The 23,010-nt window shown below is 41.8% G+C and overlaps 1 protein-coding gene across 2 annotated transcripts in view; it reads right to left on the reverse strand.

Moving 5' to 3' along the window:
• Nucleotides 1-597: 597 nt before the first annotated feature.
• LONRF2 (LON peptidase N-terminal domain and ring finger 2) overlaps nt 598-23,010 on the reverse strand; it is a 30,714-nt gene continuing 8,301 nt past the window's right edge. Inside the window, exons 2-12 of one of the 2 annotated variants that reach the window (XM_062515030.1) lie at nt 16,633-16,751; nt 13,310-13,432; nt 12,215-12,376; nt 11,525-11,750; nt 9,444-9,540; nt 8,976-9,090; nt 7,614-7,735; nt 6,629-6,787; nt 3,506-3,668; nt 1,402-1,551; nt 598-1,042 (exon numbers count right to left, since the gene is read on the reverse strand). In XM_062515030.1, the coding sequence (XP_062371014.1) occupies nt 884-1,042; nt 1,402-1,551; nt 3,506-3,668; nt 6,629-6,787; nt 7,614-7,735; nt 8,976-9,090; nt 9,444-9,540; nt 11,525-11,750; nt 12,215-12,376; nt 13,310-13,432; nt 16,633-16,751 (1,595 nt within the window). In that variant the 3' untranslated portion in view covers nt 598-883. Of the gene's footprint in view, nt 1,043-1,401; nt 1,552-3,505; nt 3,669-6,628; nt 6,788-7,613; nt 7,736-8,975; nt 9,091-9,443; nt 9,541-11,524; nt 11,751-12,201; nt 12,377-13,309; nt 13,433-16,632; nt 17,458-23,010 lie in introns of those variants that run through there. The other variant, XM_062515031.1, reaches the window with a different exon arrangement.

Consider the following 23,010-nt stretch of genomic DNA (forward strand, 5'->3'; position numbering starts at 1 on the left):
AGAGTAAACTGCAGCATGCCTGCCTTGTACTTGGGGTGAAATCATTATTTCACAGCAGTGTTTATCATACTTTAGTGAGCGGCTTGGTTTGAATTTAACAGTAAGACTGGCTAGGATTACTTTGGGTTTTCTCTTCAAAGAAACCAAAGTACGTATTTCCAAAAATTTTGTATATACTTATTCTGCTACAACATGTAAATCACAAAGGAGGGATTACCTAAGGCTACCAAATAGTGTGCTTATTCAGTAGCTATTATTCTGTCTGATAAAACATCCTCAGATGCCTTGACTACAAATGGCTTAACCTCTTTTTTCCTCTGACTGTTATTTGCTGAAGAGAGAGAGAGGAGATGTGGGAGTATGACAGACTGCCTTCCAATTCACTAACAGAGAATACTGTTGGTTATAGTCCTCGTGCACACTTTTGCTGGGCAGCGTAACTCCTCTTCTGTTCACTACCTTCAAGAAAGTCTAGGAAACACCTCTTCAATCCACTGTCCAGTTTCCTCTTCCTACTGAGTGAAAATCCACATCACATGCAGGCCAATGGCACTACTCTAGTATTTAATTCTCTTGGCTAGAAACATCAATTCTATCTAAGTACTTTGAAGCAATTATCCACATCCATCAGCTACATTCTAAATGTAGCGCAGCTCTGTAGAGGCTCAGTTTTCACCAGGACAACAGGAGAATGTGCAAGGTTTGGTGAATACCCAGATAACAAACCAATGCAATCAATGGATGCAGGACACAGTCAGAAAGGGCTGTTCCTTTTTGAAAGAATCTTAAAAAAATACAAAAAAAACAACCCCTCCCCTTTGCCCTCCCCCAGAACAACCTGTCATGAGATGTTTTTGGTGCCCACTCACAACACAAGTCCATGTTATCTGGGTCTTTTGCGAGTCACAAATATCAATACACGCCTGATGGCGATTAGACGATCTTTCAGGGAGGTCATAGCCAGTATAGCCAGCTGAGCTCTGTTTTCCAGAGGCAACACTGCCAAGAGCCACCAGTACCAGGCAGGACCACTGGGGTTGCTCTGCAGAAGGATGGAAAAACATGCTGTTATGTTTTCACCAATGAAGAACATCAATGAAGTCCCATGAAGAACATCACCTTCCTTCTCACCTTCTATTTGGTAAGGAAGTCACCACAAAACAAGCAATAAATGAACACTTAATTGCAGGTATTCTCTTTCTCTATATACACCATTAAGTCTTATCTCTTCAGCTACCAAATTACAAAGCTACATTGTTTACCATGCTTCATGCCAACACAACAAAAATAGGTAAATAAGAGTCTAGAATGTGCAAAGCCACAGCAAAAATCTCTCAGAGAACAGTCTAGTGTTAAAATTGTGTGTAGAATAAGGCTGCATAAGTAGGCAGGTTTTATTACCTGTGGCTCTGGTTCTTTTCCTGGCATAGATCCAAAATGATTGAGAATTTGCGCTTTCATATTGTCTTTAAGAGAAGTAAACCAGGCAACAGCTTGATCATAGACTGAATCATGAAGGCGAACAAGTTCTTCATATTCTGGTCCTTCAACCTTATTGTTAAAAGAAGGGAGATGGAACAAAACAGGTTTGATACTGTGGAGTCCACACGCTTCCCCAGAAGCAAAATAATGCAGTGACTACAGCTGTTCAAATCTCCTTATCTAAACCAACTGTGCCTAAGTCTCAGATTTCAAACCTGTGATGCTGGAGTCTTTTTACCCTCCCCTAGGTGTTCTGAAGTGATATTTCTTGGAACAGTAACTGCCTCACTTGTATCCATTCCTAAATGCTGGCATACTAGATAGAGGAATATGCTCTCTAATCCTGGGACACATTTATCATCTCAAACCTACAGTCTCGAGTCCCTGTCACAGAATGACCTCTGGACAGTGATACATCATCTGGCAAAACAAAACAAACACTACTGCCACCGAGCACAGAGACGGGGGGGCTACAGCACTTAAGAGACCAGCACTGTTTTATAGAAGTGTTAAGGCCATGGTAGGACAGCCAAGGAGAAGGAGAAGGGTAGACACCCAAGCAGGCAGGAAGCAGGGAAAGTGATCCTTTCCCAATACCAGAAACAGTCATGAAGAAACACCCTCATTGGAGCAGAGTGTTTTAGTTGCACAGGCCTACTATTAGCTATTAGGGGGAAGAAAAAAAAAAAAACATAAGCAAAAGCCACTACAAATTGGTGATTTGTGGGGGTTTTGATTCTGGATTTTTGTTTGGGGTTGTTCGGGTTTCTTTCCCCTTTAACATGTGCACATCACATAGGTGATTTCACCTATGCTACTTGCTCAGATACACATCTGATCTAGATGCTCTGGATACCCTTCACAACCAAGGAGAAACAGTTCTAGAGAGCAATTAATCTCATCTTAAGGTAATTATCTAAGAGCATATAAAACAGGTATATTTGCACTGAGATTTCTGACCAGACATATCATGGATGTAGGGCACTGAACAGACACCAGCCTACAATGTGAGACAAGGTAAATCTCACTAATTATGAAGAGGTGGATCTCTGGCACCATCTATAAACAATGCCTATATACCTGAGTTCCACTACTCTTCACAGGGAATTAAACAGAGCACAGCCCTCACTCTGAGCAGATTGCCTATTCCGGCCTTTCACAGCCAAGGGCACCTCCATGCGCTCAACCTTTTGTGCCCTGGCAAACAACTGCATCACTGTGCACAGGTTAGAAAAGCACTGCTAAGGGCTTACAGACTTTCACTTCAACTGTGAGAGTGTGCTAGAGCTGTATGACCAAACTGACTTCATCAGGTGACAGGAGATGACTGATAAACTCAATGTTAACAGTTACCAAGGTTTTAAAGACACCATCTGAAGATGAACCACAAAGGACGGCCAAAAAATTCAGCCTTTGGCCAACACCCATTACAAACACCTGCCTTGATGCAGGTTTGCTAACAGGATTTGTTTTTAAAAGCTACTCCCCTCTCTGCATTTCTCTGCTCTCAGTCATTTCTAATGGATGCTTTTACAGGGCATGGTTGACTACGTATCCCAAAGAACTCATTTTAAGAGCAGACTCCCACATTTATTTGAGGACCTGTTCTGTAAATGAGAACTTGGGAGGACATATGAAGTGTGTCAACTGTCTGTTCAGTGCAAGAGAACAGTCAGTTCTCCACCAACAGGAGCATGTGCTTTTAGAAGGCTTTAAATTCTGTACCAGTTTTAAAATGTTACTCTGACCTCACCTACACACCATGACCTCAGCATCCTAGAAGCTACTTTGAGATCCATGAAAGCAGTGTAACACTTTAGGCAGAGAAAATTACAAGGGAAGAAAGGAAGAAAGGGAAAGAAGATACAAAGTTTGTTCCATGTTTTTTAAAACAGAGCTTTAGTGTATTTGTAATGATATTGGCTTAAAAATAATGCACAGCTAGCTTGAAATGCAACAAGGAAAGGCTATTTAAGTGAATCCAGCAATACATGGGTATGAATAACTTTGCACCATAGATCACCTTTTTATCTTCAAGATACTCGATGTTTGCTGTGTTATATCCATCTCGCTGGCCATGGCTTAAGACCCTAAAACGACGGACACCAACTGTATCAACAACTGAGCGTCCATCAGGAAAAAACTTTACGTCCCTGATCTCTAATATACAGCCATGATCTGCAAATCTGAAATGACAGAAGGGCATAAAAGCGGAAGTCATCAACAAGTGTTTATAGACATCAGGACAAATACTGGGCCTAATTCACCATTTCTTACTTGAAAGAGGATTCTGCTTTGGTGACAATACATTTCTGCTTATTCACATAAGCCACACAACCCCCACCCTTTCTGCCTTCCCTCAGAGGACCTGCAGCAGCATTTTCAGGGCAGGTTTGTGGGGTAGGAGGGTTGGAAAGGGACAGGAAACTAAATGAAGCACATTTTCATGCTGGGAGTTGCCAGCTGCTGGTGGCAAATTCATCTGGTTTGCAAAGAAAACAAGATGGGTAAAGATACTGTAAGGAAGTACAGAAACTGAGGAACAAACACATGGCTGTGAGGGCTATCTCTCTACTCCAAGGTGTAAGTAGAAGATTGCAGGCTTTAGAAGTAAAAGGCTTTCTGTATAAAAAGTATTTTCTTGCATTCGTTTCCTTTAAATAAAAAAAAAAAAGTCAAATCAAACCCAAAATAGCCTCTTCACAAAAGCACATTTATATCCACTATATTTAGAGTAGGCACAGGTTTTAATCACACCCTGGAAATAGGCACACAATAAACTTTTACTTTATCATGCTTACTTTAACTCTACCTTTGTGGTGCAGTGATTTCACTAGAGAGGCTGATTGCACAATGACTCTTCACCACAATACTCCTGCAGGTCTACACCTCAGCCTACTGTTAGGCAGGAGAAAGCACTGTATCTAGTCTCATCTCAAGATACCAAACCTTGCAGGGTCTGATAAATTCTTTATCATGGAAATGATTGTTTTGCTAGGGCTTGGCCATTCTTACAATGGTGTGATGAAGAAATTACTCCTGTTTCTGCTCTACCAGAAATCATGGGTTTGGGAGGGGTGGGGGGGAAGCTCACCACTGTGAATAACTGTTCCCTCCCAGCCAGTGTACAGGAAAAATCCAGGAAGAGCACAAGGAGCAGAGCTGCACACAGCTAAGTCCTGGTGCTCTACCAGTAAGACTGATTTAAAAAAAACAAACAAGTCTGTTAGTTTATTATAGCAATATTACACTATACACTACTTAAACAACTACATAAAAATTGTTTTTAATTAATGATTTTAGTGACATTCATACTGGATTTAGAAATTAATATAGAAGTGAGGATTTTTGATTTTTTGTTCTTAGAGGAGTTACTTTTGGGTAGACAGGGACCTGAACCAGAGAGACAAGAAAGCACCTGGAGACAGGCATAAAATGTGCTGACAACATTAAGAGCTTATATTGTTTACCAATTATAAGTTAAAATGGAGAAATAAAACAGAGGAAGGTAATGAACTAAACATGCTTTGTCACTGTGTTTTTCAAGGGAGGTATGTATCAGTGTTTCAGTAGATGAGGCAAAACAAGTTTCCCTGCTTCTTGTATTCCCAAGTTGATTTCGCAATTTTGAATAAACAGAAGAACTTCTTTACTTGTGTAAGAAGCTGGAACAGCCTGCCAGGTGTCTGCACATGAAGGTTTCCTGTGCTTCAGTGTTTAAGTTATCATGCTCAAAAAAGTTTAATTATTGTAGTAACTCAGACAGGACATATAAATCTAACCATACTGAATCTAATTTCATGATGTTATCTAAAAAAACAGTTACTGTGTTTTGGGGATTGTAACACCTTGGCCCTCTGTATCATTATACCTGATTCCATATAAATTTGGCTCTTCCAAAAGCCTGCAGGGATGTAAGCAGAATTATCACTGAAGTCCTAGGGTAATTCTGTCCTCACTCTCACAAGTATTCACTTTCAGAAAATTGGTAGTAGGCCTGAAAGGGACTGTGGAACATCCACTGCTTCTGGAGTCTGAACTCCAGAGTGCAGTACTGACAGCATGCCAAATGGCATTGCAGCACAACCACAGCTGACTGGAAGCTGCAGTATCTCCTGCATTCTTATAGCTACCTTACTGTCCAGCCTGGGAGAAAAATAAAATCCCCTCCTCCCCCCCTCCAAGAAGCATGGAGTGGCCAAGAAAAGGCTGCCAAGCCTCAGTAATGACTGCCCCCCTCTCAGCTCCAGCGATGATCACATACAAAAATGCTGCTCCTGAGGATGCCTGTCTAATGCATTCTTAAAAATTCCCATGTTTGTTATCCATTCTACAGCCTGCCAATGTAGCTTCTGAAGTCAGCAACTACTGCATTTCATAAGGCAGACGTCTTAAGATCACCTCATGCTTCTCCCATGAGCATGGTCTCAAAATCCCATTATCTGTGAAATACTTAAACTTGAAGGCTTTCGTAGAATTGGAGAATAGTTCTGTGTTGTAAGGGACCTTTAATCTAGTCAGTCTCTGCATAGGGAGCTGGAAACACATCAGTGTCAGAATTCACGAAAATGAATGAAAGGTATGATCATATAGAAGACAATGTAACCCACTCATTGCAAATAGTTTAGACATTACAACACAGCAGTAAAGACAAACATTCAAATTCAACATTCAGCAGCAAAACAGACTTCTCAGCCAAGGGTATACTTTGTCTCATTAAAATGATACCACTCTTTCAGGAAAGCAATGGGAAGCCTGGATATTTTGCCTTATTTTTGTTTTGTTTTGCTTTTTTAACTGAGTAGACAGAGGGGGAACCTTACCCAGACAGTCAGTTTGCGCTGGAACAAAAACAGCCCAGCAAGCTTTCCAAAGACACAGCCAATTAAATGCTATTTTTGGAGCCTGTAGTAGCAGGATGAGTTGCATTCTTGATGTTATCCAACAGGGGAATAATAAAAGTACATCCATGTGTAAAAAGGAACGTTTAAAGTCCAAAACTAAGAAGTAAGCAACTTTAGAACTGGTTCATATAGGACTGGAAGGAACCACAGTGGTTTGGGGAGACAAGTATACTGTGCTGCAGTATTCCATTAGCTCACAGCAGTCTTGGCAACAACAGGACGTTCTCAGCTCATCTCCTTACCCTTTTAATTCATCAGCTAAGCACATGCCAAACTGCTTGGTACCAGTTTCCATGCATCTTCTTATCATTAGGCGATAACGAGGTTCAAAGACATGGAGTGGACAAGGGATGGTAGGAAAGGCCATGGTACAGACGAAGATGGGAACATCTTTATTCAAACTGTAAGAAAATGGTTTAAAAAAAAAAATCACCCTTTTTCTGGGTGCTGCTATATTCAGCATATATCCTTAATACAAGACAAATGGCTTCCTTAGACTCAATCTTTGTAAATGCAGATCTCTTCAAGGTTTGCCATTTTCACAAGACAAACAATATTTCAGTACTCTTTTCCTTAATACATTAAATAAACAATCCCTCTAACCTACTTACTTCCTTAGAGCAAAAAGTCAAGAAAGAGCCAATTTCCCAAAAAAATGCATAGGGATACATCTTAGATACATGGCAAGGTTTTGTTGACAACTTTTCACTGTAACAAAGCTCTTAAGAAATAGCCATGTTCAAAGCAAGAGTGCAGAGAATCCCCAAACTAAGTAAACCCCTTTGATTTCAAAGCCCATTAATCCATCTGATTTTTTTTGGGATTAACTGCATGTTTTGCTTTACTTTTTAGCTGAGTTACAGCACAACATTCACAAGTCACTGACAAAACTGGATACCTGAACTTCTCCTGACCTGAAGTATAACCCATTGATAATTTGAATTCTATTCCCAGAAAACCCCACTGTGTAACTTCTAAAGCTATTATGTTGTTTCAGAGGAAAAAGCAATTATCTTTATTTTAAGAATATTGCTGTGCTGCTCCACCATCCAAGCACCTTGTTACTTGTTTATCTGCAACATACATGTCAAAATTACAAAATCAACTGGCAATGTGTTACAAATTCATTCCTTTGGTGCATTTTCGTAAGCAAATTAATCATCTTCAGTAATTTAGATTGAAAAACACATTTCTGTAACAGCTGTCAGTAGTATAAAGAGAGCCTACTTTGACAATTCCTTCATTTCTTCCTCATAAACTTTCTTCCTTTCAGATAATTCCTCTGGCAAGTAATGGACTATCAGCTCTTCTGTAAGGACGGTCTTCTTGTAAGTTCTGCTTGCCAGAAACTACAAGGAAGAGTCAACTCTTAAGTCTGGTATCAAGAAGACAAGTAACATCTCTTCCTCCCAGCCCATTCTTCCCTGAGGCCAAAGTGCACATTAGTTAGGACTGTACAGATTCTTCACCCTTTCCAGCCTCCAGGTACCAAAACTTCTACTTCAGCCTATGTGGTTCATCCCACTGTCCTTTTAACTGTAACCTCATATCCTTTTTTGGCAGAAGCTGTACTACCAGGAAGAAAAGGCAGTCCATCCCCCACTTTTGCAAAGACATGCGTACCTTTTTCACCTACAGCTGCCAGCTTACTGCCAAGACATGCCATGTAGGGGATACCTCAGGTCTGCTACTGACAAGTGTTGACCAAGGAGTAACCATTCTTCATACACCACTGCTTCCACACAAACCAGAAATTTGGTATGAACATGGCTATGGCTGGAGGGACCCAGGCATTAGTCTAATGTGATACTGGAAGCCTCCATTTCTTTAAGAACCAGTAAATCCACTTGCATTCCAAAAAATGCCAAATATAACCCTGAGTAAATGATGTCTGTGCATAGCTTGATGCTGTCAGTACCGTCTTGTTCTGGTTTCACAGAATCACAGAAATTTGGGCTGGAAGGGACCTTTAAATGTCATCTAGTCCAACCCCTTCAAGTGAGCAGGGACAAATGCATCAGATTCAAATGGATCAGACTGCTCAGAGCCCCCCATCCAGTACGACCTTTAATGTTTCCAGCAATGGAGAATCTGCAAACTCCCTGGGCAACCTCTTCCAGTTTCATCACCCTCATGGTAAAAAATTTCTTACTTGCATCTAATCTCTTCAACTCTCTTTCACTTCAAAAGCATTAACCCTCTACTAAAATGCCTATCCCTATATTTTTTATAAACCCCCTTGAAGTACTGCAATGCTGAGATCAGGTCTTCCCAGAGCCTTCTCCTCACCAGGCTGAACAACCACAACTCTCAGCCTTTGCTCATAGGAGAGGTGGCTCCAGCCCCAGACCATGCTCATGGCCCTTCTCTGGAGATGCTCCCCTGAGCTGGGGAACCCAGAGCTAGATGCAGCACTTCAGGTGGGGTCTCACCAGAGAGGAGCAGAGGGGCAGAACTACCTCCCTCACCCTGCTGGCCACGCTGCTTTGGATGCAGCTCACAAGTAGAGCATAGAAAATCTCCATATAGACCTTTCCAGAAGAACACAGGATTGTGCAGTTTTGTTAACTGGGGCAAGGACATACTTACTTCTGACAACTTCTCCTTGCAGAGGGGGCAAAGCGGATTATGGTCAAGGCAACGCTCAAGGCATTTGAGGCAAAAGGTGTGTCCACAGGGTGTGGTAACAGGTTCGTAGAACAACCTTAACATGAAAACATGGAAGAAGAAAAGCTAAGCTGCCAACAAAAACAATGTGTGGAGAGGAGGGACTAGTCATAGCTCTTTCTTTTTTTCTTTCTGCTTTTGTATAAAGCACAGGTGATAGCATTATCCAAGGATTCTAAAAAGGTTTTCATTTTTACAAGTGTAAACAGTGGAGAACCACATACATAATGGAGAAAACCACATCTGTAAAGATACACCAGATGTAAGATTCAGCAAAAAGGAAGAGAGTAATGATTTAGACATTCTCTAGCAGGTTTCTTACACCATGATAACTTTTTTCAGAAGCTAGAGAGGCCCTGTTATGTTAATGCCAGGTCAACACAGTCATACCTCATGCAGAGGGAACACTCAAAGTCCGACGCATCCACCAGAGTTGTTGGTATTTCACTTGAAGTGTCAGTGGTGTTTTCAGGTAAAACATCTCCATCTAAGTAGTCAAGAAGATTATTATAGTAAAGATGTAAGCATTACTGCACTTTCTAATGCTCTTTACACTTTCCATAAAAAATCCGATGCACTTTTTTTTTCCTGAAGTTTTGTTGCAACAAACATACCTCCCATCTAAGTTTTAGATTTTTTAGCAGGAGATCTTTTGGAGAGCAGAGGATGATGTCTGTGGCCAGAGACAACACTTCAGAGTTGAACACCCATTATTTGCTTCTCCAAAACTGACTGCATTGTGGGTTTTTCTAGACTAGTTTTTAAAATATTCTGCTATTGCTTTCCCACCACCACCCCCACATCAGCCAGGCCAGATGTTTTCAAGTACATTAAGTCCAGAATTTGTTTACACACAGTCAAAATATTTCATCACAGTTTATTATACATTTCTCAGCAGGGGTAATTTTTCTTACAAATATAAAAAGGCTTACATTTTTTTTACACTAGGTTGTTGTAGAAATCCCAAATTTCAGACAGCTTAAAAGGCCTACTGGAGCTGCATTAGCTAACACAGCTTTTAGTAGGCTCAACAATCTGCAAACATAGAGGCAACACACTTCACTTATAATTCTACCCAGATTGATTTCTGGGGATTTTTTTTTTTTCATTTGTTATCTCTAGGTTAAACTCACTTTAAGGGTAAGCACTTCAAATTTCACAGCAGCATAATTTAGGTTCAAAAGCTATCAGCTCCAGCTTCTGTTGACATTTACACAAGCAAATTCTGCAGCTTCTTTTACAATTTGCATCTTTGTGATGAGCTGCAACAGAGCCATGACTGCTGCCTCCACATGTTTTTTATTAACCAAATTCTTGACCATTAAAAAGCTCTACTTTTTGTGTTAACTTAAAACACTAGGATGCTTTGTTAAAGAGTAACTTAGGCTCAGCATCTGGTTTATCTTGGGCACAGACAACATAGGTGGTGTTTGGCCTACAAAGCAAAACAGTGCTATCTTTAACCTACATCTCATATGTTAGCATTTAGTAATTGCAAGGACCTGGCTGTGTTAATTCTGCAAATAGTAACATGGCACTGAGACCTAGTACAGACCAGAAATTAGTGCTTATGGGTAAAACAATCTCTGGCCTTCCCTGTGAAGATACAGGTGGGTCAGATTTCACAATCTATTTACTGAGTCTGCAGTTCACAGGCAAGTACAGGGTTCTTTCCTCCACAGCAACGTGATCAGAAACTGGCTATATACTGATCTTTTGTAGAGGTCCAAGACAGACAGTTGTACTTGAAGACTTGTAACATTTTCAGGCAGAAGTCAAACTCATCAAGGTGTGGGCTGTTTGTTTGCTTTTTTTTTCTTTAAGGGAAAAAATTCACACCAGCACAGCAACATTTTCAAAGTCTACATTAACCAGTTATTACACTACTTAATGAAGTATTGCCTTCACCATTTTCAGCCCTGAGTACTAAAGCCACTCTGGAGGTCTTTGTTAGAAGCTTGAGAAGCATACAAATTGTAAGCACAGCTATCAAGTAACAGAAAACTGGGGCTGGGGGGGCTAATTACCCTTTAAAAGGCTTCTTTGTTTGCTTGGAAAATTTCATGTAAAGTTGCATGTGACCATTTCTAATGCCAGTTGAAGATTAATTTCCAGGCTTACTTCATTTTTCAACCGTATAGAAAGACAATGAAATTCAGCTATATCTGAGACCTAGAAAATGGAAATGGCACTACCAACAGAAGACTACACTATGAGTGGATCAGACAGACCTTACATTGGAAATGGCCCATTTGAGAAAGAAAAATACAGTTTTCAGTCAATAAACTTAAACTGCTCTGGAATAAGGTAAATAGGTTGTTAGAGCAGACACAGACACACCAGAGAACAAAGTATTAACCCAATTCCTGTAGGGAATATTTTACTGACCCCTATAAAAAAGGAGGAGTAAAGAAGTTCACAGTTTTTCAGTATGTGCAAGAGAAATTGCTTTTCTAAGCCATAACACAAACCTTTTTTAAGAATCTTACTGGGGACATCCAAACTCTGCAAATCCCTCGTATCACTGGACAGCTTTCTTTTTAAGCCAACCCCAGGTAAACTGGAGAGAATAGCTCCCAAAGACTTCTTGTTGTCATCAAAGTAGAGATCCAGAACGTGATGGGTAACAGAAGAATCAGTGTTTCTGAATACATCAGATTCTTGGGACGGGGTTTTTGTTAACCTGAACATAGTATCCTAAAAGAGTAAGAACAGTTATATACAGCATGAGACAATTTTGGTTCGCTTTCATCTATTACTTTTACCAGCAATAGATCAATGTTCCCACAAGGAGCCTAGCAATGGAGAAAGGTCTGTATCAAAGGTCACTTCCCAACTGCATGAAGTATGACCATGTCTCTCCTTACAGCTCCTGTCTCTAGAAATTATGTTCCTGTCATACTAAAATCTGCAGTAGAAAAAAACCACAAACACAACTGAACCTCACATGAAGGCATCATACTGTTCTCTGAAGAAAAAAGTTCACTCTCTTATTTTTCTGAGGAAGTACATCCCAGTAAGAGATCCAACAGCAATGGAGAGAACAGGCTTACCATGAAAGTAAGTGCCTACACATGTGCAGACAAAGACAATGTCACACAGATCAGAAAGATCCATGAGCTATTTTTGGTATTTTTATATGAAACACTTTTTTGCTTTACCTTTGAGGACCCAGCAACAGAGTTATCTTCCACAGGTGACTGTGTGTTTATGCTACTCAGAAATGCAGGTTTCAATCTTGTATGGGATGTTCGACTAGAGAAAGGTGCTGTTAGACTATCATGCACATTTTCAAAGGCTGGGAAAAACATCTCACACATTATCTAGTCAATTAGAGAGAGAGAAAAAGAAAAAGTAATAATTACAACATAGATATTTATGTTTGTGTGAACACAAATGTAAAAACTTCATAGTTTCTAGATGCCAAGAAACTTGCAATGTCCAAGACATCCTGCATTCCCCAATGCCCATGGGAAACCTGAATGGCAGTGCCCACCACAGCCATAGTCACATTTCAAGGTGCTCTTCTGGTGCCCACCACCCCTTACCAAAGGCTTCTGCTCCCCAGGAGCATCCAGGGCAGCCGTATCTTGCAACCTTCTCCTGATCCTACCCATCTCCATTTTGACACTGCCTCCAGAAGTCTTCAGACCATGCTCTCCCATCAAAACCAGTTAAGAGAGATGTATTTAAACATTCCTTGTGTTCTACATCCATCTCTTCCATCCTCAAGCAGATTTAACCCCTAGCTTAAAGCTGTGTAGAGCCTATTCCCCCCTCTCACCAGTCCCCACCAAGCATCTTGCCAAATCCTTGTCTCATTTTTATGAAAAAGCTGCCTGTATGGATGGTCACATAGAACCTGATGATGGGCTGTTAGCACTTAATGTGTCTAACTTCCCATAAGGAACAAATGCTACACAGACTGTGGGATTTTTCCAGGACAGGGCAGCACACAGCTTCCTCTTCTCAATCCTCTGCCACTTCCCATATAAGTAATTTTCTGATGGGTATAAAATTAGCGGCCTCAAGCCTGCACAGTGGAATTCACAAATATATAATCCCTCTGGGTGAGGAACCAACCAAACCCAAGAAGTGCTTCACACAGCATAATGCTAAAAAGGAAGAGACTGGAGAATCTACGGGATCAAACTATCTTGTGGGTGTTTACTATCACCTGAAATACCATGAATTTTACTTGGCTGTGGGATTAAAAGCAGCACAATGGCCAAGCAGCCAGCAAACGCATTTTATACCTTTTGGGCTTCTTTCTTCATTGAGCTCCATTCAGGATTTAAGGCAACACAATAAAGAAACTCCTTCAATGCTTCCTCAGTCCTTTCCAATCCAGAAAGAGCTTTTGCTTTCACATAATGGCCCTGTTCACACAAAGGAAATGTACAAATCTAGAGATCATTTCTGAAGAGCCTGAAAACAAACCTGAAAGTTCAAGACATTCTGCAGGTGAAGAATAAGATGCTTTTGGGGTAACAACCTCTTTGACATGTGTGACTGAAAGAAACAGTCCTATCTGCTGAAAAAGACTCCTCAGGAACCCTCTGCTGCATCATCCCTTGCCAAAGGCATTGCTCATTTCCTAAGAGAAGAGCTGTAGTAAGGAGGGGCATTTTCCCCCCAGGGATAAAGTCTATTACACATCCCACTATGCCTGGATACACCAGAGAACAGTTTCACATACCAAAACAAACTCAAAAAGTAATGCACCTGCAGAGAAAAGGCAGTGACACAGGGCACCCTGGAAGTGGCAGCTGAGAGAGTTCATGATAGTCACTTCTCCTGGATGTCTTACTAGGACAGAGATAATTTTTCACCTGTTTTATTTGGCCCAAAAACATAATGAATTTAGGGCAACGTACCAATGCTTGACCTGAAACATTTTAGCCCACCCTACTTCTCCCGTGTTCTGGAGTAAAACATCCAATGGCCAACAGGTCAGCAGCCAGCTTAAATCCCACTTTTCTTGTTACTAGTAGCAACAGAGGAATGCCTTGCCTCTGAACTTACCTGCAGATATCAAACTACACTTCTGATCTGACCATGGAAATTACTTCCTTTACAATGAAAAGAAACTAAGTGTGCATATAAATACTCCCCTCTTGCTTATTAGACAGAAGTGTGCTCTACAAGTCCTCCCCTGACCCACATGAACTCTACGCTGGACTGAAAGTATAGCTTCATTCATGTAAGAGACTGGCTAGATAAGCAGATTCACTTTTCTTCCTTCATAATAATGCTGAAAGATGAAGTATCATATAATCTTCCTGAGCAAGTAACTCCCTCATTCTTTCAATACTGCCACCCAAGCTGAGACCTGTCAAGATCTTCACCATTCCACTGGAATTGGAAGAAGGAGGCTCATGCCAAAAGTAAGTAGCAAGCACTGCACAGGCCAGGTTAATTAACATAATTATCATTTGGTGACCTGCACAAAAAGTCTCAGTACACATCAATTCTCTCCAGGCAAGATACATTTTTCTTTTTCACACTGCAGTAAGAAGAGAGATACTGTGAGGCCTGACCCTGACCTTACCTGGATGCTTGCACAGCCTCCAAATCACCTTTTACACACCTGCCATCACTGTCAGCACTACTGCACTGCACTGGGGAGCCTACAAGCTTGTTTGGGCTCATCCTTTGGAGCCATAAGAGCAATGTCCTTATCTGGCCTGCAAAGGAGGACTCAGCTGGGCTGTCCACAGACAAAGTACCTAAAGATCCAACACCTGGAGTTAGGCCCAGGGACTAGAGGCCCCTATAGTTCAGAGACTACCGCTGCCACCTTCCCTTTCCTATTTTCATATATCCCTGACAAACATCATACTGGATGGGAGATCCAAGCAGGACCACGAGCAGCAGGAAGGAGGGCACCTCAGTCTACACTCCATATAAAAACACAACTGGAAATATCTCCTTGCCTTACAGAGTCCAAGGACCCGGTTTTCATAGCAACTGAAATTTATCTACAATTTATCTACAGCTCCAATGACTCCAGCATACCAAGGAGTTTCACCAGTAGCTCAGCAAGCCCCTACATCTGTTACCAATAAGCCAAAGATACTGGTAGGTGAACACTTGCATCCTAGGAGCTACTCCCAGAATTAAGTTTAATTTTATGTTGCATTTGTTTTTTTCTAACTACACAGCAAATGTCTGAGCTAATCTCTGCCACTGAATGAGACACTGCAACAGACAAAACAAAGCAGATGCCCAGAGCTCCTGGAGAACATGGACTCTGGTCAGCACAGCTTATGTCCATGTCACAAACATGAAAGCACAAGTGAAGTACGTCTAAGACGCTGCTGGTTACGCCATGATGATAAATTTCGTTTTCAATTAACATTCTTCAGAGATGTGATTAATGAAACCTTTATCCGCCTACAACTGACACACATCGCATTTCCATGGATTCAGACAAACAGGAGACACTTCCAGAAAACATCTGAACATGCCCAAGTAATTTTTCTCCCTCTGCACACAAACCCAGCCAGCATCACTTGAGATGGGATTCCTGACTTAATGAGAAATTATCTGATATAGAGAAGAAAACTGGATGCAGGGAAAGATCATGAACTGCCTTCCAAAATGAAAGGTTTTAACGGGTGACAGGAGAGACAGCCTTCAGAGACAGTAACCTAACTCGCCAGAGACTCGGTGTTTCAGACAGCACCTCTCTGCCTGCCCTGCATCATCCCTGACTGGGAATGGAGCACTAGATGCACAGCCCTCCTTGCTCAGGCAGGAGGCCAAGGCATTTATACAACACCTCCTTAGTCTCCACAGGAAGACAATGTCTGCCCAAAATCCTTCCACAATTCTCCATGCTACGCTCTCCCCAGAAAGCAGCCAGAGGCTTTATATGCTCAAACTTGTGCTGCAGGTTGCTACTGATAGGAGAGAGACTGACTGCAGCTGGAATCCTAGGCGGGGTGAACTGATGGACACCCAGTAAAGCCTCAGGCAACCAGTAGTAATGATGGGCACCATATGCTTCCATTTCTATCTCCTAACATAATTTCTGATACTTGCTTCAAACTGCCCATTGCTCCTTGTATCACATCCTTTGGTTACAAATAAAAAAATCTCAACCCCTGCATGAAACACCATGACACAGGTAGACATCACAGATGTGAAATTTTAGGACTAAAGAGGGAAATAAAATAATCCTGAAATACAGTCTGGGTGGCTCCTCAGAAAAACACATTGACCAGAAGGCTGTCATAGCCAGCCACTTCCTGGGAATACATCATCCCAGAGGGACCTGCAGAGCCATCCTGGGCTGCTGGAGCCTTATGGACAGATTCTGCTGCCAAGCTGCAGCACAAGCTGTAAGAGGTAATAGCCATCAGCATGAACAAAACCATGCCACCAGCTGCCCACCACCAACATCCCACCAGCTGGAGAGATTCTGAGGACCTTCCAGACCTAAGATGTTTCTGGCCCTGTTAAATGCCACGGTGGTCTTCCAACTACAACCCCAGCAGCACTGTCCCCGGCACAGAGAGAAGCCCTGAGAAGAAGCAGTTTTCATTTTGGTCTTTACAAGAGGCAAGCACCGTACCGCGGGCCAGTGGGGTTTGTTCCGGCACAGGATGTCCGCGTCGTGAAGAGCTTGCTGATAGTTTTTCATCAACGTACAGAGCTCTGCCCGCTGTGCTATTAATGAACACTTGCAAGGAGCTGGAAAACAAAAACAGTTGCAAGGAACTTCATTAAAAGAAGTACTAGGACATGTTAAATACTGTAACCTCATATCCAGCCACTGTAACCAAAAAAAAAAAAAACAAAAAACCCACTACTTCACACCCATTACATTTATACTCTCCTGTAATGGAAAAAAAAGGCAACTCCCCCATTCCTTCCTGCTTAAAATATATTATCCTCACCCTGAAGCAACCTCTGTGTATTATCTATCAGGATATATTTCATAACCACAAACAGAACGCCACTGTTCTTTTCCCTATCTTGCTTACAGGACACTTCAGAAAGCAAAAAGAAAAAAGCTGCAAGTGTTTCTACCCTCAGTATGGAGAAAGAAATCACCAGTGCAGGACTCCAGCTAAAACACTCCTGGAAGCCATTAAATAATAAAAATGCATGCAGCCTTTACACTTCATATCCACTTGCCTTCCCCAGGGCAAGCAAACCTCCCATGATCATACACCTTTCCTCCACAAATTCATGAATTATTCTGTTCACACGGATTATGAACTTCCCAAGCATTACTATTCTGTACTTTTTTCAGGTCTCTAGAACACATTTTCATTTCACAGAACCACAGAAACACTGTCTGATTCATGTTCAGCCAGTCTACAGGACCTCCAGCTCCTTTCTGCTGTCTAGTCCAACGCATCCTGTTGCACAGGGTTATTGTGTCCCAGGTGTACTTCCTTTGCAGAAGTAGGGAAGGCTGGTCAACCCATGCCCCAGGTTGCTGGTTTGAATGGCAGCCCTGCCCTCCAGCACATGAATCAATTCTTCCTCTCCCAGTTTGTTTCAGTGATAAACTCACTGACAGTACTCTCTGGCCCATGATGTAAACTGTTAATAAGGTGCTGAACCGTGTCAACCCCATTACCAACACGTGGACAGCACCACTGGCAGCCATACACCCAGCACCTCTCCAGACATTAGTGACCACCTCATGCTCCATAGTCCAGTCAATTCTCCACCTCCCTGCCACGATGTCCCCAGCTTGGCATGAAAGACACTGCAGCAGGCTGCAGCAGCACCCCTGCAAAACACACACTAAGTCCCAAATAATGCTCTGCTTTTGCTCACTAGAACAACTATGTCATCATAGGTGATGAGATTTATGAGAGATTTACTCTTGGTCCCTGTTGACCTTCGTGTACTGGGAAAGGCCTCTGGAAGGCTAGAAGCTGGCTGCTGGCAGCTAAGTGCAGCAATCCTTTCCCAAATATGAGCTAGTTAAAACTGTCAGAACTGCTAACAAACTTTACAAAGGCTCCAAGGTGTGCTAAGAGCAAGTATCACATTTCTGCAAATTTTACACTTTACATCCAAACTAGCTCACATCCAAACTTTTTCACCAAGTGTGACCTTACACATGCTCACACACAGGGCTCCTGTCTCCATACTTCTGCTCTCTTCAGCCTGCTTTGGCTTCCCTGTTTGGATCTCACTTCAGCACCAGTATAAATATGCCCTTAGTAAGAACACATTGCCCATACACAGTACACGTACAAACACATGTGCATAGACACAGAGCAAGCACAACTGCAGCAGATGCCACCACTCTCTAAATTCAAGGACCTACCAGGAGGGATAGCCCAACATCACATCCCCCTCCAACCTCCTCCCCTCTCTTGGGCTGATGCTACTACTTGTGCAGCAGGCTTGCATGACTGCACTGAGAACCAGAGCAAAGAATCAATTGACTGAAAGTTAATTCAATAGCAACAAATAAATAGAAAGGTTTAAGAGGATTCGTTTCCCCTCAACTAGTTCACTGTACAGCCACACAAACTTGAGTGCCAGGACACCGGATGAGAAAGAAAGAAAGAAAGAAGCAGCAAGGAGCACTGCCTTTTTTGGCTGGAGTGTGGACTGAGGCCAGATATACTAACTGCAGCATGACATATCAGGGCTGATGCTTCTCCGCTGGTCTCAGACAGTGACAGCTAGAGAATACACCTAAAGAGCTCCACACAAACTCACATGATGAGGTTCTGTGCTGTTTTTTGTTTCTGTGGTTTTGTCATGGTTTGTTGTGTTTTTGTTAACTATTACACATGCAGACTGCTGCATGCAGCCATCCACATTTCTACCTGATAGCTTTTAAAAAGACTGCAAGTTCAATGCAATTGAAAAGCAATTAACCTAAGATCTTCAAGAAAGTTTGTTTCTCTTAGCAGATGCTCAAATATGAAATTTTTTAACTTAGCTACATTTGAACAGTAAGGAATTCATACTTTATATCCGCTCTAGGGAACCCATGTGCAGGGTATGCTGAGTAGGGTAGAAGCACCAAGCAAAGTTAGGCACCTCTGCAGGAAAGCAGGGTGGGGTACTTCTGGCACCACAGGGAAAGGAAGCAGCGTGAGATTAGGGAGCAAAGCAAGTCAGCTTGCTGCTTCTGTTCACTACTGCACATTTTCACCACACTTATGCTTTCCAGCACTCTTCAGAACAGTTCACACACCCAACAGACCAGAGAGACAACAGGTTCATCAACTCTTTTTCAGGAACTTGTCTTCACTGCAAAAGTTCTAAGCAAAAAAAAAAAAAAGCCACTGCAGAGCACAACAGTGTGACAAAGGCTGCAGATCCTCCTGAAGCACAGTCCAAAGGGTCTCACAATATGAAAAGAAACCAACCTGGAGGCAGAAAAACCTACACGTATTCAGAGCTTGTACCTCTCCTTCTCAGACTCAGTCAAAAAGCATAAGGTGTGGCCCATCTTAATGAGTAACTGGCAAGGAATGTTTAGTTAACTGAGATAGAGCATAAAAACCCAGCAAACCAAACAGCTTTGCTAAAGAACAACAGTATTCATGAGGTCATAGTGTAACAAGTCTTCTATAGAGAGATGAAGCATCTAGACTAGATGCCACAGCTGGAGTGGTGCCCAGCCACCTCCATTCAGGCTCACCCACAAAGCAAGCAGTGAAATCTTGCTGGCTCTACACCCAACCCATGCATTCCTGATTCCCACCCTCCTGCTATCAGCAGGACTGTCCCAGGAGGGTCCGTGCCTCATCAGGGCAAAGCTAGATGGACTGAAACTTCATTCTTTGTCAGTGGAACTGAGGTATCAGCTGAATGATTCCAACTCACGGCTCATTTAGAAGCGGGATGAAAGAGTGTATACCCAGCTGCAGCCCAAAAACCCCTGGGTTTCTTGTGAGCACCATGATATTGACTTGTTCCATGCCATAGCAAATGCTGTGGTGAAAACAGTCACAGAAAGTGGAAGGAGAGGGCTTGGATGTACAATTTGTGAACACTGCTGGATGCCAGTATACAAGTATGCCAGTGTTCAAGGCCAGGCTGGACAATGCCTTGAGCACCCCAATCCAGTGTTCCAGTGGAAAAGTGTCCCAGCCCACGGGACTAGATGATCCTTAAGGTCCCTTCCAACTCTTAGCATTTTGATTCTACACTACAATAACTGTCAAGTTTATTTTTGCAATTAAAAAAAAGCAAACAAAACAAACCCAAAAAAACAACCCTAAAAGAAAAAGCTACACAATAGTCAAAAGTTTGTTTTAAAATAATGTACCCTTTCTCTCTTCTGGAGATAAATAGCAGAGAAAAAAAAATATTTCTTTTATAAAAATACTTATTATTTCAGGCCAAATTATAAAAGAAAAGCATAGAAAATTTTACTGTTTCCACAATACCAGCAGATGGCATTTTGTGAATCCAACTCCTCCTGGGAGTCTACAGCTGCACAGCAAAATTTATGTCCTTGTCAGCATCAGGGATGAAGTACTGAGGCTCCCAGGATCTGTGGCTCTGGGCAGCTGGGACACAGGGACTTCCTCTAAGACACAAGTCCTGGAAGTCTTCCCAGGCATCTCCCTTCCTCCCAGCCATAATCCCACTGTACCAGACAAAACCCTGGCCCATATAGGGCCCAGACGAAAGGCACGTTTGGGGTCTTTGCCTCCTGGACCCTCCTCTGGACCACCAAATACAGCCTACCCTGAGCGTGGCTGTTAGTCTGGATTTCTTCAAAATCATTAATTTTCCTCTCATACCATGTTCATGCTCATCTGCACATTTGTGATAATGTGCTTTTACTTAATGTGCAGAAGCTATCACCCAAAATTACTTTTGCTCGAGCATTCAAGTTTTTTTTAAAAAGTATTCTGTTGAGTTCAGGAGGCTGGTAGAACAGGGCTCCCCAAAATCTCTTTGTGCCTGGAAGGCAGTTAGGGGTATTATGAGAATTTGCCCAACTGACCACAGATGACGATAGAAAGTTTCACTGTAATAAACTACACTGTGATTTCTTCCAGGAACTCAGAAAAGAAAGAACAAGTTTAAAGTTGCTAGAATTCTCTAACTCTTTTTATCTGACCATTCTCCCTAGAAAATTGCATCTTGTTCACACCTATTTCAATACTAAGCATATTTCCTGAAGACATGAGCAGAATTCAAATAGTGTCATCACAAACACCTTTCAGTCTTGCTTGTAAGAGTCAGCCTGCACAGTTTTTCAGCAGAAACTTCTCTCACATTTTGAAGAAATGTCTGCCCTGGAGAAAGAAAAACTTGGATTATTTTGCTACATTATGCATTTAGTTCTGAACAATTCAGTATTGAAAGCCTTTTAATAAGCTTGAAAAATAATATGAAACATATATTTTCATTTCAGTGAGAAATTAGCAAGTTTTAGTAATTAACTGAATAGCACATTAGCTTTTCACCTCCAACTTCATGTAAGCATGACAAGTCCACCCACAAAAAATGGATGCACACAGCTGTTTCATAGGGAAATAGGGGGTGGCAAAGAGAAAGGTGCAGTTTAGATAAAATAATTAGCAGAAGTAGTAAAGACATTCAGGACTTTAAAATAAAACTTCATTTCACAGCAAAGATGAAAAACAGGGTTAGCATCCCAAACCTGATTAACGGGGACAACAAACATGACCACATACTTGCAATCAGCAGATCCAAGCTTTCTAAATCATTAGCCCACCTTAATTGAATTAACAACTGGACTTTAAAAAGTATATATATTTTCTGAATATCATGGCTTTTCCACCTTGCATTTACATCACTGACATCTTCCTCAAGTGAAGTAGTCAAAGATCCCAGAAAAAAATGTACAAGAGCTTTTAGTGTGCAGAGAATGCAATAGAAGATGGCTCTTCCTTCAGAAGTCTGTCCAGCACCCTACCACAACACTTACAAGGCAGGCACTTGTGAACAGGACTCTGCAGGTAAATGGAACACCCATTTCCCCTGGGGGACCAAGGGACCAACACAAGCAGACAGTGCTGTATGTCCTCAGGTACTCTTGAAATAGGCTGTGGTGAGGATGAGGAGTATGGGGCACCACCATCCTCCACCTGGAGCCTGTGCCACCAATTTTCAGGAAGATGCAATTTTAAGATTTACACTAATTTCTCTTGGGCCTCTGTATTTTGCTGCTCAAAAGCCCAGATTTAAGAACACAGCTCTTGCAGTGTGCTGAACAAAATGCTTTAGATTCTCAGCAGTTTTATTTCAAGCTCAGTAAGTCCTCAGCTAGGAAGCTCCCTGTGTTATTTAAAGCTGGACTGTCATCACTGCTAAGCACAGCTAATCACTATTCCCACCATTACTCAGGAGAAACACCGTAAAGGAAGTTGTATGCTACCCAGAAGAGCTGCTACAGTTGATGCAGCTAACTCTGCACCCTCGCTTTTGTGCTGTAGCTCTGGCTTCATGAGGCAGAAGCATACCGATTACATTACATTATATTATTACAAATTAATGTCTTACCAATTACATTAACCTGCAGTTTAGTTTGCATATCCACAACTCCAAAGCCAATGATAACTTTCTTTCCAAACTTGTAAGTCATGAATCGCAGCAGCAGCAGCAAAGTCCTAAATTCAAGAACATCCCAGCATAGAGCTAAGATTAATATATTAGATTATTGCTTCCTCCTATGCAAATCCTAATCTTTCAATACTGTGCTAGATGCCTGTTAGTCTTTCCAGATAATATGGCATGAAACAACACACCCTTCCTGTATTTTCAGTTCCCACTCTACCCTTTGGACATTTGGGCTGCTTCACGTGATGTACCCCAAGCCTACCTATGGCCTAGTATAATAAAAGCAGTTAAGTACACAAATATGACTCATTTTCCAATGCTCACTAATTTATCAAATGGTTTCCTATCAAAGCCTCCGTCAGAATGGAATTATCCTCTCAAACAGCAGGTACAGAGACTGCCCCAAATCAAAATATCTACAGAC

This window comes from Cinclus cinclus, chromosome 2 (genome assembly GCF_963662255.1).
Source record: "Cinclus cinclus chromosome 2, bCinCin1.1, whole genome shotgun sequence".
In the NCBI taxonomy this organism is placed as follows: Eukaryota; Metazoa; Chordata; class Aves; order Passeriformes; family Cinclidae; genus Cinclus; species Cinclus cinclus.